Source organism: Cryptomeria japonica, chromosome 6, assembly GCF_030272615.1.
Source record: "Cryptomeria japonica chromosome 6, Sugi_1.0, whole genome shotgun sequence".
In the NCBI taxonomy this organism is placed as follows: domain Eukaryota; kingdom Viridiplantae; phylum Streptophyta; class Pinopsida; order Cupressales; family Cupressaceae; genus Cryptomeria; species Cryptomeria japonica.
Window position 1 is genome coordinate 30331095 of NC_081410.1, and position 17729 is coordinate 30348823.

General features: G+C 36.3%; 1 protein-coding gene across 2 annotated transcripts in view; it reads right to left on the reverse strand.

The window, feature by feature from the left end:
* Positions 1–5897: 5897 nt before the first annotated feature.
* The window catches only part of LOC131069990 (uncharacterized), a 216223-nt gene continuing 204391 nt past the window's right edge, over positions 5898–17729 (reverse strand). Inside the window, exon 14 of one of the 2 annotated variants that reach the window (XM_059207103.1) lies at positions 5898–6921. In XM_059207103.1, coding sequence (XP_059063086.1) covers positions 6697–6921 — 225 coding nt within the window. In that variant the 3' untranslated portion in view covers positions 5898–6696. The remainder of the gene's footprint in view (positions 6922–17729) is intronic. The other variant, XM_058005539.2, reaches the window with a different exon arrangement.

The following is a 17729-nucleotide window of genomic DNA, read 5'->3' on the forward strand; positions in this document are numbered from 1 at the left end:
AAACTGACTGTTCTTATTTGCTGAATTATGAAAGTTTTCAATCCTGAACACAGACGTGCCTGTATACTTCACAGACACGCTTAAATGACACAGACGCTATTCTGTCAGACACATACGCATTTCTGAGATGTTGTAAATGCAATGTTGCTCAAAAGATACAGACGTGTTTCTGCCCTTCACAGATGCGATTAGATGACACAAACACTATTTTGTCGAACACAGACGCATTTCTGCAAACTTTGTGCAATTTTTCCAATCTGTGAAGTTGCTTATTGTGACCAAATCTGAATGTTTGACTGTTTTTCGTGACAAGAGGACATAGTGTTGATTAAGACTCAATGTTTGCAAGTGTTTAGACTCAAAATGACTCCAAAGAAAAGTGTGTTTGTTTGATGTAAAATTGTTTTGCATACACTTGAAGACACAAAAGATAGAATGTTTTGATGTTTGGTCCTGAATGTTTGAATGTTTAAAATAAGTCAAGCACAATTCTTATGGTTGGCCAGGACAATAGTTGTTGATCCCACATAGAGTTTCCCCCAAGGCTACGCTATTCAAAGTGAATACTTAGATGCTTGACCCCACTCGCTCCACCTTCGGCACTCACTTCTCAGGGCAGCCAAGCATCAGTCCCCACGAAAAACTCCTCGTGGCGAACTTTGTATCTCTACTAAGAACCGTATGTGTGTGGGCCGCTACAAGAGGTCTGACCTCCTGCCCCAACAACTAGAAGGATTTTGGCTTCTAAAACAAAAAGGTGCTAGTAAGAGCATCCACTCATGTGGCCATACATGCAGCACTTTCAGCTCTGTAAATACAGAAGGCTCCCAATCGGTAGGGGTTACGCCCTACAAATGATCAAATAAATTTGATCAAACGGGTTTATGGGGAGACATAGTGTTGGTATGAATTAATCAGCACACGTTATCCATAGGTTTCACCATGGATACAATTGTTTATAGTGGTTCGGAAGAGATGCGTTTTCTTCGCTACCACTTGGGTCATTCTCTCCTCACTAGTAGTCCTAATGACCACACAGGGAGACAGACCCTCTAAAGATTAAACAAAAAGAGCCTATTGCTCAAGACACAAAAGACAATGGTTCAATTTTAGTGCACCAATTGAAGTGTTTGCTAGTCTATGAAAACAAGGCACACAATAAAAATCAAAAACCCTTGCCAAAGCCCTGCAACAAAGATCTATTAATAGTTTGGATTGTTTCAAATGATCACCCCTTCTTGCAAGCACACAAGTTAGGTAAATTTTAGATCCAAAAGACTTTGTGAAAATAGGGGCCTTCAACAAAACGATTTTGCTTTCAAGACAAGTTGCACCAATTTCGTTAGCTAGATCTGAAAATGTTAGCTCAAAATAAACCAGATCTGAAAATCCGAATGACGAAAAACCGAATCAAAGAAACTCAAAATGTAACAACCTCACACAGACGCGGTTATCAAAAACACAAACGCTATATAACTTTGCAGACGCGCTTAGATCCGACACGGACGCAGTTCCAAAACACAAACGCGGCTCCTGAACGTAGACACCCCTGAAGAATTCATAGACGCAGACGCGTGAACACAGACGCGTTTCCCGGAATCTACAAAAAAATATATTATCGACGGTGCAGACGCAATTTCAGATGTCATAGACGCGGCAAAAAATCAAAAACGCAATCCGAAAGCATGCAAACGTGAAAATATCAAAATGTTGTCGAAAATGTCAGATCTGCAACTTCAAAACACAAAATCTGCAACAAAATATGTTAAATACAAATGGGACAAGGTTCCCCCTGGGCGTGCCAAAATGTATACGATGAAAATGGATAACAACAATATTGAAAGACTAAATAAATTCAACCACAAAACCCTAGCCTAACAACAACAAAGATCCACCATAACATATGAAGATTACCTAAGACAATGCAAATCAAATGAAATCACAAATATTATAGCATCACATGTCCAATAAGGTTTGGATCTCCATTCTTCATATCTCCATTGATCTTGCTTGATATATTTGCTCTCAGATTTTATGTGCACAAGAGCTCAACAAAGAACAAAAGTGTGGTTGCAAATAGGCTTGATCGCATATGAAAGAGTGTAGTCAATTGATCAGGATGCATAGATTGATTAAGGTTGATAATGAAGTATCGTCTTATATAGAAGACACTATTTGAAATGGAAGGATAAGATTGAGAGGTGTAAAAAATAAATGGTCAGCTATGATTAAAGGGTAGATAAAAAAAATAATAAAATAATGAGAGGGTAGATAGTGTAAAAATTAAGAGATGAATGACATGTGTTATGGGTAGAAAAGGCTAATGAATTAATTAAATAAATAAAGATTCATTTAATTAATAGAGGAAGTGGGATCAATTAAATAAATAAGAGTGTTTATTTAATTTAGAAAAAGGGTAATTTAAATAAATAAATTTATTTATTTAAATGAGAAATAAGGCTAGAAGAGGATAAATTAATTAATTAAATAAATATAAATTTATTTAGTTAATAAAAAAATTAAGCTAAAGTAATTAAATAAATAAAGTATTTATTTAATTAGACTAAACAATTTTAAGTGTCTACAGTTCCATTAAAAAATATTTATTTTGTTATATTTTAATTGATATTGGGTTATTATTATATTATAATAATTAATATTAAGACAAAAATTATTAAAATCATGTTTGCAAATAGAAAGTTTGAGTCATTATGTTCAAATAAAATCTAATATGAAATAACAAAATGTTTTAAATGGAAACATGCCCATGACTTCCACTTTATAGGTCGGAAATTAAAAATAAATCAAATCCTTTGTGAAATTTCAAATCCAATTGTAGAAATTAGAAACAAATCAAATCCAATTTGAAATTTAATGTTCTAAATAGAAAGCATACTCATGTTGTCTACTTTCTTTATTGTTAGCTTTTTGTTTCTCTTACATGGAATGTGAAATTAGAAACAAAAGAAAAATAATAGTAATTGCAAATAGACATCAATTTTAATCATGAGAGTTTTCATTGATAGATATTTGTCAATCCATAATGTGAGTATAGTATGCCTCTCCATGTAATTATTTTCAAATGTTATTCTTTCATTTTTAAACTATTAAATAAGTATTGGCATGATATTTATTTTTTTCTAAACCAATTAGTTAATAATTGTTATAGTCCTTAGTCCCTATTTTATGGATGATATATATCTTAAGAACATTATTTTAATTATTTATTTATTTATTTCTTTGTATTTGCATTATATTTTGACCAAAATTTAGAAATAACTATCGTAATAATTAGTCAAAGAAATCTTTAACTATAACTAATAAATAGAATATTATTATATTATGAGATAATAGGTGGATTTTTTCATTCACAATCAAGGGTCATTTGTCAATTCAATCAAGAATCCCTTATAGTGTTATACCCATAACTGTTTTCTAACGTATAGTGACCCAACTAGAATAGTAGTAGAAAAACAAATTGTATGATCCTAGTATTCCTACTATATGTAGGTCTTATGGCACAAATATCTCTTAATTCAACTACTCCCAACAACACCCATTATCTATTTGATTAGTCTATATAAGTATATCATATAAATGGCATATAAATTCACTAACCCTCAATCAATGTTATCAAATGAATGTTGGGATTAATTTCAGCCTCCACAGCTAGTAAAGTTGGTGTTCCACGAGGACGCATCCCCCCCCTTTTTGGCCACGTCTCCCCGTAAGAAACGTCTCGGAGACAGGGGGGCGAGGGGACAGGGGGACGAGGGGACAGGGGGACGAGGGGACAAGGACGTGACATCCCCCGCCGTCCCACCACCGCTGAGACACGTCTCCCTCTCCTGTCGCCCCCACGTATATGCAATGTTTAAAATTAATTTTTTTTTTTAAAGTGACTTTTTAAGTTTTTTGGGGGTTAAGGGGTAACTCTAATTGGACGTGGGCCAATAGAAAAATAACACCCAACGCCTTTAGAAAATAATAAAAGTATTTTTGGCCTCGTAGGGCGTTGCCCCTCGAATGCGCAAGGGGCACTGCCCCTTGACCCCAACTTGGTGGCGATGCCCCCAAACCCCTATTGAAAAATATAGGGGTAAGCCGCGTCGATAAAAGTAGGGAAAATCTAACCTACGAGTTTGATTACGTTCCATATAACAACTCAACTTAAAAATCTTGGTAATTGGTATTTAGATTTAGTATTTCAAATTTCCTATTCTCATTTGAAAATGTAATTCTTATACTGTAATAATGTCATACATTTTTTCAAAACTAGTTTTTCAAGTACTATATGTATATGTATAACTATATCAACACCACCACCCCGCCACCCCCCCGCCGTCCCCAAACTTAAGCCCTTGGTCCCCCGTCCCCAACGCCCGTGGAACACTGAGTAAAACACAAAAATGGGCCTGGTCCCGTAGGACATTCACAAGCAATTTTCCCAATGCCTATGCCCATTGTTCTCAAAATATTTGAACAGAAGCCATCATTTTGGTAACATGACATTCTTGCTACTCAATCATGCCCATCAGACTATATTGGGTGGGTTACTAGCATACCTATATTTCAATTGCTCACTTATGAAGGCTGCTCATCAACAGAGAAAGATTTCGTAGAGCTAGAAGACATGGTTATCCTTATAATTATGATAGCTTAGAGGACATGTTCAACAACTCATCGCTGGCATTCGGCAGTCTGAATTAAAATGAATAGAATTTAGTACACTGAATGCTCAAATCTAATCTAAAATTCTTAATTAAGTATAAGCAATCATTCTTACCGATATACTATCTTCTCGATCCACGAGAGATTGGATGCAAAGCGATCCATGTAAATTCTGTGGCCATGGCACTCGCCTCTCTCAGGGGCCAGTGGCGGTGCAATCAATGTCAAGAAACAGGCTCTTCCTTCTGAACCCGACGGCTCTTATGTACCAGTACCCGAGGATGCAAACTTCTATTACAATGCTCGTCTTTATTTGAGACTTTAATGTGAAACGCTTGATCTCTCAGCAATCTTCATGCGTTCAACAGCTTCCTCTTCAACTACCATGTAACTCTTTTATTTTATTTTTTATTTGTAATTATCTACCTAAATTCACTAGAAATATATCATATCAATGGAATATAAAATCACTAACACGGTACCAATGTTTAAATAGGATCGGCTATAGCTAATAATTATATTAACTGGCCTTTTGTAAAGGGTTTATACTAGCCCCATTATTATTATATGAAAAAGTATACATAGAATCATGACTGAAATGAAAACAAATCACTTCTGGCTTGTTTTTTATCGAGAAAATTAAAGTAAAAATACACATCTAGCAAGATTTTTTATTTTGCAAGCCAATATTGAAGGTTTATCTATTTTTGCTCCATCGTCTTTTTCTGTTACCAAACGCATTGAAAATAGACATTAACACCTTATATATTTTATGTTCTGTTATGTTTGTTATTAATCAGCTATCTTAAAAAATTGAATATAATGTATTCGATTATCCTCCCAAGAGTCTATGAATCAACACAAATGGTTATAGACATGTAATCTTTGCAACTAGCACCACTCGTGCTGAGTGTATGCATCAGTAAATACCATACCTGAAGATGAATATTCTCATTTTAGCGTATAGATATATCAACATCCAAGACATGGAGATACACAGGAGTATGTCATTAACTTAGCCTATGATATACAGGAGTATGTCAAAATAAAAAGAAAAACGTTGCCAATCTGCAAGCCCCCATTAAGTCGCCAAGTTTATGTGTTACCATTCTATTTTTATCAGGTGGCAATGCTTTCTGGGTCAGCTTGTAACTATTTTGAACGTAAACGTTGTAAAACTCATAAAGCTGTGATAAAATACAGTGAAATATTCCTTGTTTTAGTTTCATTCTTACCTTCTTTCAATATTTATCTTAACAAGGAAAACAAGGGTTTTCTATTGGGGGCCCACCCATTGAATTGAATAGATAATTTAACATGCATCATACGTGTTACAGATTTCCGAAAAGTTGTCGTCGAAACCCACAAATTGGTTAGGCAATCACCATAAATCCATTGACTAAGGCTCTTGTCAGCTTACTTGCCATACATTATATACTTTCACAGCTGAATTTAGCAACATGACAAAACTCGAGGCAGACATGACTGCCTATAATACAACTGTTGCCATCACAGCTGCCACAAACATACATACTTCATAAAAGCCCTATACATAATAACATAATAAGACTGGAACAAGACTGTAACATTGTAAATAAATTAATAATCATTATGTCGTGCTCGGAATGTCCCTTAAGCATTGATTACTGCCTAAGAAAGCCCGCTTCTGTAGTCATTATTGTCACTGATAGGGAGAATATGACTGAGGCTTGTTAGGCAGCACAACTTCGTCTTTCTCAACAGCATCCTGATGGGTATTTCAAAAATCAGAAGACATGGCTAAAGCTTTTGCTGAGAAGCATTAATAATGATTTACAGCATGTAATCCTTTCAGCAGACTCTTCAGTCAAGTCTGCATGCTGTGTCAGGTGCTAGTATAACCTAGGTCAGATAAACACATTAACACTGTTAAACAGCTGGATTGCTAAACTCGGATTCGAAATTCAAAATATGGATATAGATTGCACTCTTTTCTAGTCAAAACAATTATAGGGCACCACAAAATGAAACTAGTCTCATGGAGTGTTAAACATCTGGTGCTTCAAGATCTTCAAATGCTGGATTATGAAAATCTGGAGAACCAACTTGTGGAAATACTATCCCAATCATTTCCTTCACATTGCTACAGCTGATTATTGACATTTCCTCCCATTCAAAACCTGTAATAGACTTTGCAGATGATTTAGGTATGATACATTTTTTGAATCCTAACTTTGCAAGTTCATTTACCCGTATATTCATCCTTGCAACCTAGCAACAAACAATGAAAATATAGTTAAACCTCTTGAAGCCAAAAAACATGTATAAGATCGTGGCAATAGAAACTGTAACCTTCCCCACATCGTAATTTGTCAATGAATCAAGAGTATAACAATTAACATGAAATACTAAATTAAAAGCATCTTCCTATAATTGTTTTACCTTATTAAGAATGATCAATCAACCTTAAGAAAGTACAAATATGAATTATGATTGCAATATAACATTCTGATTGATTGAAACCTTGGTGTCTTCACGTAAGAATATGAATCAAATCCAAGGTGCATCAAGCAAGCAGATTTTTTATTTAGAAACAAGGCATATGATATTTAAACAAAGAAATTACACCTATAAAACAGGCAAGAAAATGATGAATTGAACTGCAACAATTTCCTACTTAGTCCAATGAGGAAACTTATGCTAATTAAACAGAACTATATTAATTCACCAGATTTTTATCAGAAAAGACATTTAGAATATAAAATAAGAAATATTACAAGATATACCTTGGAAACAACCACGAAGGGGAAAAACCCAGCAACAAGAGAGTAGTCTCAATGTATTATCAACAACAAAACAGTTAAAATACACTCCAAATATTATCTCCTATTAGTCTTCAGGCTTCAATCTTTAGGAGACAAAGCAATCTTCTAACACTTGAAGAATCCTGCACTTGTCTCCAAATGCTCCAAAATCAACATGACCAAGAATCCCCAAACCAATCACCCAAGGCTCGTTTATATAGGCAAGATGCTCACTTAGAAACCACTATTAGTTTCCAAAACCATGTGCCAATAACCCAAAGTGGCACAAATTCCAAAGCCTATTTAGCCTAATCCGGAATGTGAAGGTCTTTGCTTGCACATCTCAACCACCCGATAGAAATTAGGAGATATCCTCTATCTGCATCTCAACCAACTTGCCCAAAATCAATTTAAGTCAATTCACTCCATGCTTTCACTCCACACAATATGCCGAGTATCCTGATATTGCACTTATCCAAGTGGGCTGTCCTTATCCACATGAACAAAATACATTGTTTATGCAAGGACTAAACTACCTTCACAACGATCTGGAACAAAATGGTTGCCAAAGTTCAAATTCTAGCATCAAACATAGAAGGTTATCATAGTAAAATGTAAATTTAAGTACTCAATTATTTCTTTAGGAGATTGCCACTCCTACGAGGAAGCAAGGGAAACCAGAATCTCTCCTATCAATAGCTAAAAATAGCACAAGCTATAAATAGCATGCGCTAAAAATATTTTTTTCACAATTAGCTTTGGTAAACGTTCTGGCAGAGCTTTACTATTCTAGTCATGGTGGATCCTCTAACGAAACCCTAAAGCTCTTGAAAATTCACTGATATTGGTAACTTGATTCCGAAAACCTTCTATGTGTTGATATGTTTTACACCAAACCCTAATTTGAAATACACAAACCTTGGACATATGAAAACCTTACTGCATATGAAAGTGTTGGTCTCTAGACAAACCAATATGATAAAGCAACTTGTATAGGTCACTTAAAATTAATGAATACTGCTGGAAATTCTGATGAGGATCATTGAAGATTGAATGAAGAACAGAATGGCGAAGATTTATTCAAACAAGGCACCTGATGTCTCTGTCTCTGAATTTTATACAACTCTGAATTTACCTCCACACTGATCACTTCTCTGTATATTTGATGTTGACTTTGATGAGATGCCTCCATATATAGCAACCGTGCAAAGTTGCAAACTGCCATACTTCGAGAATTTTGGGGAAAATCAATGAAAAGGAAAATCAATGAAAACTGACGAGTATCAATCCAAAAACCTACTATACTAAAAACTCAGTGATAATTGATATAAAAAAAAATTGTCAGTTTTGACAGCAATTGATAACAAATTCACTGAATAGGAATGAAGAATGATGATTGCAACTTTACCTTGCTCAAGGGCAAATCACTGCTGACATAAATATTGATAAATCGCGGTGATATAACAACTGCTGGCATATCACCAAATTTCCATTTGTTTTTAAAACTAATCTGTCTAAACATTGAATGCAGCAGGGTTTTATTTCAAAAAACAACACCTTTCATAATAAGGGAATGCCTTAAATGGCATATATAGCACCACACACCCTGAAACCAAAACAAATCAGCCTTTACATGTTGTGCACCATGTTGAGACTCAAATCTGAAATATCATTTTTGCTCGAGTCCCTTCAATTTTGTGTGCCTTAGTCATATTTGACCCACTTTTTGTAATTGATCTAAGACATCTTAAATGGGTGCCCTAAGTGTCAAATATACAAAAATCCACAAAAAGACTAAATCTGGGCTGTTTCTAGTGTTTTCCTTGGTATCCTATGTGATTGTCAGCCTTTCCGACTTTCTGAATTGTCCATACCTATATACCTTCCCTACCGATCCCAACAACATACTTTAAGTCCTTGTTAAAATTTTGTCGAAGTCTTATCTTGTTGGAGTTTTGGATTTTCCCATCTCCTGATACCATTTCTTTAGCATTCCTAATGCCCAAAGCTTGAAACTCTATTAAAAGCCTAAGTCCTTTGTGTTGATGCGGGAAAAGTATGCGCTAATCCTTTGTCAACATAGAATAGAATGCTAAGTATCCTACCCTCTCTTGAATAAAGAAATCCCTAATGCTGTTCGGAATGATCAAAGGGTATAACCTCAAGGTTCCCACTGTGAGATCTTGACAGCTTTGGATAACTCAGCAGTTTGATGTGTTTTGCTGGTAAACATGAGGGGACTTACGAATATTGCAACAAGCTAGTTTGCATCTAGCGATGCTTTGATTCTCGAACAGGGAAAAATAAAAGCAAAAGAGATAGGGTTTAGAAAACCTAAGGATAATGAAAGTAATGATTGATGTTGCGGATAGATAGATTTTCAACAAACTAATTCCTGCTTAGCCAAAGATATATTCACAACTCCACAGGAATAGTGCAAGCTCCAAGGGAATAAAGGATTTTCGGGCTATAGGTACACATTCAAGCACCCAATTCTGGCACCACCCGAGACAAACACCTACAGTTGAACTATGAACAATTTTGGGTTCAGACTAACCATACAAGGAGACCTACAATCAGCAAGGCCCCAATGGTATGAACCTGAAATAAGATCAAATACCTTCGCACTTCACCATTAAAATCATTGAACTCTAACTAATCAAATGAAGAGAAACCATGCAAATAGAAGAAAACAAAATGACAAACACCATACTTCAATATTTATTTATTTGTTTCAACTGCCATTACAACAATTTATGCTCAGCAATCCTATTCTATTTCTACTCCTAATTTGCTACTTCTAACCTCTATAAATCTAACCCTTTACAAAGAGAGAGGCATTAGCCTTTTATAGATTTTAACATTTTGAACCGAAGGCCAAGATTTAATCCATCTGATGGCTGTGATCTTCCTTCTAGAAGCTTGACAGCTTTAGCCCATGCCTAGTAACTTCCCAACTGTCATTTTTCAATCACCTCAGCTACCTACAACTATTCCCAACCAATTTTGCAAATCAGGTAGCTAAGATATAACTAACCTGTGTCCCCCTTTGTTTTAAATTGCATTAAATGGGGCCCACAGGTAGTCTTGTTACAATAAAGCAATTTTGCTTTTTACAAACAAACTGATTTTCCATTGTTTCCAGTTGTGCATTTCTAATTCAACATACTTCCTATAGCATTTCTTTGAGCTCTATTGATGCCTTCTAGAGACTTGAAACATCACATTGGTCTTAATTCTGTGGTACGTTCTTCACTACTCCGTGATCACCATCTCGATTCTATGCTCTGGACTGAAATTTGTTGCAAGCAGTGGTCCTAATCTTCATGCTTTGTCCTCGGCTTGGTAGTACTGCAGAGCCTTCCTTTAAATCCAGTGTCATGTTATCGCCTCTTGGTGCAATCTGGTCCCCATGCAATGCCATTCACCCTACGTAGACAAACAAGTCAAGGGTTAATCATCATCTCATATTTCATTTGTCCTATGAAGGATTTGAACAAAAACATTGAACTCTCTCTAAACATTATGGCCGGGAAGAATTTTGGCTGGAACACACCTCCTCTTGAAAGAAATATGCTTTTATGGCCTATTCGTCTCCTTTCTCTGCACCCATGGAATGAGTCCAAACTTTGAGGCATAAAAATGGCAAAGCGTTTGATTCTTAAGAGTTTTGTTTTCAAACCATCTGAATTTTATTCTAATTGGCTCCTTTCAGTGTCTTTGAGAATTCTGGTATATCGCTCGGTGAAGTCAAGGCCTTCATTTCACTTTTATGCCTAAGCTTACTTATAAATTTCAGCTTGTTTTACAACTTAGGCAATCACGATATTTTCTTCAGGCCTTTTTAGGCGAAGTGAAGACGACGCATAGGATTTAAAAACATGTGAACTTTATTTTTTATTTGGGTCAACTTAACTTGACCCTTTCGACATTTACGAGGGGCAAATACAAGACTCATTTTCGCCCAAGTTCATTCCATATGCCAATAGTCTTTTCAGTATTTTCTTGGTGATTTGGAGGCTTTAGTGAACTTTAACGAACTTTGTTTCTCCATACTTGACAAACTATGCCCTTCACATTTTTTCCTTTTCTAAGCGTTGTCCTTTGGGAAGTTTGTCGAGTATCATAGGGGCTAAGATGATTTCGATTTTAATCATTCAACCGTTTTGCCAAGTTTAATTCGGTATCTTTATTGACCTTATGAAGCACGATAAAGCATCTCTTTTGTTTTCTAAAAAAAGACCTTCAGACTTCAAAAAGTCTGAACTTTACATTACTTATTTTGACCTTAAGCGATGCGTTACGAGGCTTTGTGAGGTAATGTCGGAGGTTTGGTTTTGGCCTTTCAACAAATGAACTTGATCTTAGTTGCCTTTGGTTTTATCACTTTGCCAGCACCTTGGGGAATTTTTGCCGGCCTTTCTATTGGCGAATAGAAGGCAAAATACAAATCGCTTTATCTCTTTCTTTTTGTCGTGACCCCTTTTAAACTCTTAACACTTTGCAGGGTTGGTGTTTTTGGTGGTTTGTTCAATGTTTTGAAGACTCTAAGACAAGAGCACTTCACCCTATAATCATCCAAACTCATTCTCATTTCGAATTCTATGAATGAGCTGTTCACCGGGATTCTTATTGAGCTTTCAACGTTACCTTAGGCAAAATTTTACTACTCTTAGTGTTGGCTTCTATCAAGATTTTAATCAGCGAAATAGAAGGATGCGTGAGCTCAAAAACAGGAACCTCACCCGCATTTGCCTCAACCTAACTGTAATGCCCCCACTTTGAAATGGAATTTAATAATAAATAATAATAATAAAATTAAAATATGAAAAAATAAATTATAAAATAAAGAATATAATTAAATATAATTAATTAAAATTTAATTAAGTTAATGAATGGTTAAAAGACATGGAAGGAAAAGTTGTGACTCCCTCAACAATAAGATATAAAAGGGAGAAGAGAACCTCATTTGGAAGGGGGATAACTTGGAAATCAGAAGTGCAGACCTGATTTAAATAAGAAGTGCAGGTCTGATTGTGAAAGGTTGTTTCCCTTTCAAAGGGCAGAAATAATGAATAGTTGCACACTTTCAAAGGGTGTTAATGGTGAAAGGGCATGTCTCTTGCCAAAGGGCATACATGATGAAGAGGTATGACCTCTCCCTCACAATGAGAGATATAAAGAAAAAGGAATCAAAGCATCCAGTAACAGCACCATGGATCAGATCAGATCAAAACTGTTATTAAGTTACAGGCAGTAACATCCTTGTTCTTGATGGTATGCATGGGATTTGTTTAATAAGTATGCTTAATATATGAAGTCCAATAATGTTCTTATGCAGAATTGATAGTAATATTAATATGGACTGCAATATGTATGAGAGTCATACATGATTTCATGTATATATTTATAATACATAAGAAATATTTATACTTATAGTCTAAATCACGTTATTACTATCCGTATTTAAGATGGGAATGAGATGTTCCAAAGAGGGGCAGTCTAAATCCAAGCAATAGGTTAAGTCCCAAGATAGGGTGGGGATCAGCGACCCATAAGCCTTGAGGGTATAGACCCAAGATAGGTAAGGGCTTGGATCTGTAAACTTTGAGGGAACCTATTGTAGTTGGTCTCTAAGCACTTTGGTAATATACGTATACCCTTCTCCCTTAGAACTGAAGTAGTAGAAAGGTCTGATATCTATATTAAGAACTATGAATAATGAAATTAATCATCTCATGAGGAAAATATGCACTTGATAATAACTAATTGAAGAATATCAATCAATTTTAATATATTGAAATAGATCAGGTAGGGGACATTACACTAACTTAGCTCCTTTAAACGCCTCTCGGTATATGCTTCGATGTCTTTTGTCGGGATCATTTTCAATGGTTGGCAGAGTTGATATTATGAAATACGTTTTTCTTAAAACACTCAAATTTCATTCTTTCCTTATGCTTTTCTTTCTAGCACTCAAGCGTTTTGATCTTTTAAAGGACCTTTATTGGCAAAAAACAATAGTAATAAAAAAAAAGATTCATTGGAAAAACAACCGAACTTATTATTTTCATTGGCTTTGATGGCCTCTAGAAGCAATATCAGGGGTTTTATCGAGCTCAACAAGCTACACAAAAAAAGTGGGGCTCCCCATCAAAAAACAGGGGGAGGGGTGTGCATAGCACAACACTTTGTGTTGAAACTAAGTAGCTTCGGTAAGATAAATGATTGAATGAGAGACTTCATTTATCTCTCATTCAATCATCTACCTTATCGATATAACCACAAACTAATGGTAGACTTCATGATTATATGCATTCCACAATCAGATTGCACAGTTCGATATATGGACATCATTACCAAATGTGATCAATCATGCCCTGCCCATATTTCATATGCTGTGATTTCAATAGAACAGATCGAATTTATATAACTATCATAGTTATCATATGATAGCATCGATTGATGTTATCGTATGATAACTATAAATAGTTATCGTATTAATTCCATCATACCGATTTGTTATCGGTTGTTAATGTAATAGCAATTTGACGTAAACCGATTTGTTATCGGTTGTTAATGATAATAGCATTCAACGTGAACCGATTTGGTATCGTTTGTCAAACATTAAATAGCATTTGTTTCAAACCCGATAGTTATCGATAAAGCACTTTGTTGAAGCGATGCCTATGAACCGATCAAGACATGTCTTGATCGGGCATGTCAAGAGACATGTCCGGTCAAGGCATGCCTTGATCGATGGGCATCTCATATAAGTCGATGCTGTGTGAAGTGCTGTAGATATATAGAAATTAATCAATGTCATCTGCAGCAATCTGAATTATAAGAAACAACAGTCAATAACAGTAAAATAATATCAAACCTCCTACAACTTAGATTTGAACATAAATTTGAATATCATTTACATGGTATCAGAGCCACGTTGATCGAACCTAAGGCATTCAAATTTGACAAGTTCAAATCAAAGATATAAACATCACATTTTCCATGGCTAATACTATCAGATTTGAGGACAGACTTGAAGGAGGCGATAATTTCTCAGCATGGAAGTTCAGAATTAAGATGATTCTAAAAGAGAATAAAGTTGAATCATTTGTAAGAGTTGAATCTAAAGAACCAGAGAATGAACCTGACAAATTGACATGGATTGAGGGAAATGAAAAAGCCATGAAGATCATAGTCGATGGAGTGAGAAATCACATTATGCCAATAATAACAAAGCATGAGACTGCCTACCATATGTTCGAAGCACTCGAAAGTACATTCGAGATAAACAATGCAAGTAGAACCTTGGCTCTAAAAAGGGAAATAAATCAATATGAACAAAGGAGAGTCAATCAATGCATACTTTATGCGGATATCAGCCCTAAAGGATGAACTGGCAACACTTGGATATGAGATCCAAAGCAAAGAGCTAACGCTCATTGCTCTAGATGGATTGCCTAGTACATGGGAAACATTCATCCAAGGCATTAGTGCAAGAGCTAAATATCCAAAATTTGATAGGCTAAGAGCAAATTGTCTTCAAGAGAAGTCAAGGTTAAATAAGAAGGGGATCAAGCAAAAGAACATAGATGAAGATCTCCATGTTCTAAATACCAACTCCAACAAGAAAAGCAAGAAGAAACATTTCAAGAAGAGAAAGAACCGACATGAGAAAAGGTCATCTAAGAAAGACAACTCTCACATTTAGTGCTTTAGGTGTGATCAATATGGACACTGTGCAACAAAATGTCCGGATAGAATCAAACAACAAGCTACATTTGCAAAGGTGAAAAGGGAAGAATATGACTCCGAGAAGCATGTATTCTACTATGCCATCTCTAGCCAAGTATCCAATAAATCTAACACCTAGATCATTGACAGTGGGTGTTCAAGACACATCACTGGGTATAGAGAATTATTTGATTCCATGTTAGAAGAAACTGATGAAGAAGTAACCATTGGTGATGACTCTGCACATCCAGTGAAAGACGTCAGTACCTACACCATTAAGCTGAAAACAGGCATGTCTCTCCAACTCACTAGAGTCCTATTCGTTCCTGGCATCAAGAGGAACTTAATCTCCATATCTGCACTTGAAGATGATGGGTACAGAATAACCTTCATGAATGGTAAAGTTTTAGTATGGCCACAAAACTCTTCCATCGAGAAGGCTATAACCCTAGGACATAGAAAAGGCTATTTGTACAAGGTATGTACTGAATCTAACCTAGCCCTACTTCATGAGATTGCAGATTCTAATGAAATTTGGCATAGAAGATTAGGTCATTTAAACTTCCGTGCTTTACGTTCAATGGAAAAATTAGTAATTGGTTTGCCTAAGTTAAAACAATACCATTCCGGTACATGTAAGGGGTGTGCCCTAAGAAAAAATACTAAGAGTTCCTTTCAGAATAGTTCTAGGAAAACAAGCAATGTTTTAGAACTAGTTCACTCTGACCTATGTGCGCCAATGTGTGTACCGTCATTAGGAGGATTCCTTTATTATGTAATATTCATTGATGACTTCTCCAGGAAGACCTAGATCTACTTTCTTAAATGTAAAGAATTTGAAGAGATCCTCAAGAGATTTAAGGAATTCAAATCTCTCTCTGAAACTCTTCCGAAAAGAAAATAAAAATCCTAAGGACTGACAATGGGAGGGAATATACCTCAGACATTTTTAGGGAATTTTGTAAAGAAGCTGGGATTAAGAGGGAGTTCACTGTCCCTTACAACCCCCAACAAAATGGGGTTGCTGAGAGGAAAAATAGAACCATTGTAGAAGTAGCCAAAGCCATGATTCTTGATCAAAACTTAGAAACTCATCTTTGGGCAGAAGCCTCCAACACTGTTGTATACATACAAAATAGATGTCCTCACTCCCACATTGAAGATGTCCTCACTCCCACATTGAAGATAAAACTCCTAAAAAAGTTTTCACAGGGATAAAACCTGATAATACTCACTTTAGGATATTCGAATGCCCTATCTACTTTCATATACCTAAAGAGAAAAGAACAAAACTAGAACCCTCTGGAAGAAAAGGAATCTTTGTTGGATATAGTGAAACCTCTATAGCCTACAGAATATTTGTGCTTGGACATAACAATATTGAACTTAGTAAAGATGTAATATTTGAAGAAGACATAGCCTTCAAAAGGGCTAAATACTCTATTGAGTCAGAAATCTATGCTCCATCTTCAGACATAGAAGAGGATCCCACTCTTGAGATTCAGAGGGAGTGTTCAGAAGACAATGAAGTACAAATTCCTCCCCAAGAAATCCCTAAGAAAAGACCTCTATGGGTTCACAAAACAATGGAAGATGCAAGGGACTTTGCAACCGGCCTCCGGAACTTCACAAATTGCCAACAATAATGCATCATCTGGCGGATACCGGAACAACCAGCGAGGGGGGAAGACCAATAATAACAGTAATAATAGGAGCCGGATCCAGTATGATGCAAAGGGATAGCCAATGATCCAATGCCGAGCCTGCAATCAATGGGGCCACTTTGCCAAGGAATGCACCTCAAAAGAAACTCCACAAAAACTATGCAAATGGTGTGGGCCTGGAGACCATGATGATGGAACTTGCCCAAAGTCTGGAGTGAACCTGTTCAACATTAATAGGACGAAGGAACGGATATTGGCAATCACACGGTCATAGGCAAAGAAGGCCACATACCCAAACCCTTGCATGGAGAAGCAACGGGCGCTGGAGGCAAAGGCTGAAGTGGCGAAGGAAATGTTGGCACAAGGGAACACTCAGCAAGCAACAAGTACTTCCCACTTTGAGGCTGAGGAAAATATCCTGAATCAAATATTGCAGATTGAAGTACCTGTGAAGATGAAGGACCTCCTGGAAACGATGCCGCAATTACGTACGACACTCCTCCGTACGGTGCAAGTAACTCCACAGAGTCGAGTGACCCGGAATACGGATGTTCCTTGCGAAACACCAAGAGACCTGTTGTGACGTTTCCACACATCACCCCATTGCTAATGGGGACCCTCTACTTTTTAGGCCCTCCTGGTCTTTTGGCTTGCGTTTTTGGGGTCTTTTCGTAGCAGTCTCATCAGTCTCTCTGCTTTGCAAGTGTTTGGGGGTCATTTGGGTTTAATTTGCTTTTTTGTTTGAGCGAATTCGGCTAGGTCTAGGACTCATTTTGTGAAAGGGCTTTGCCTTCTGTCCTAGATTTTAGGGGTTTTTGTTAGGGTTTTGGAGAAACTAAGCATGCAGCTAGAATCGGGACCTTTCAAGGAACCT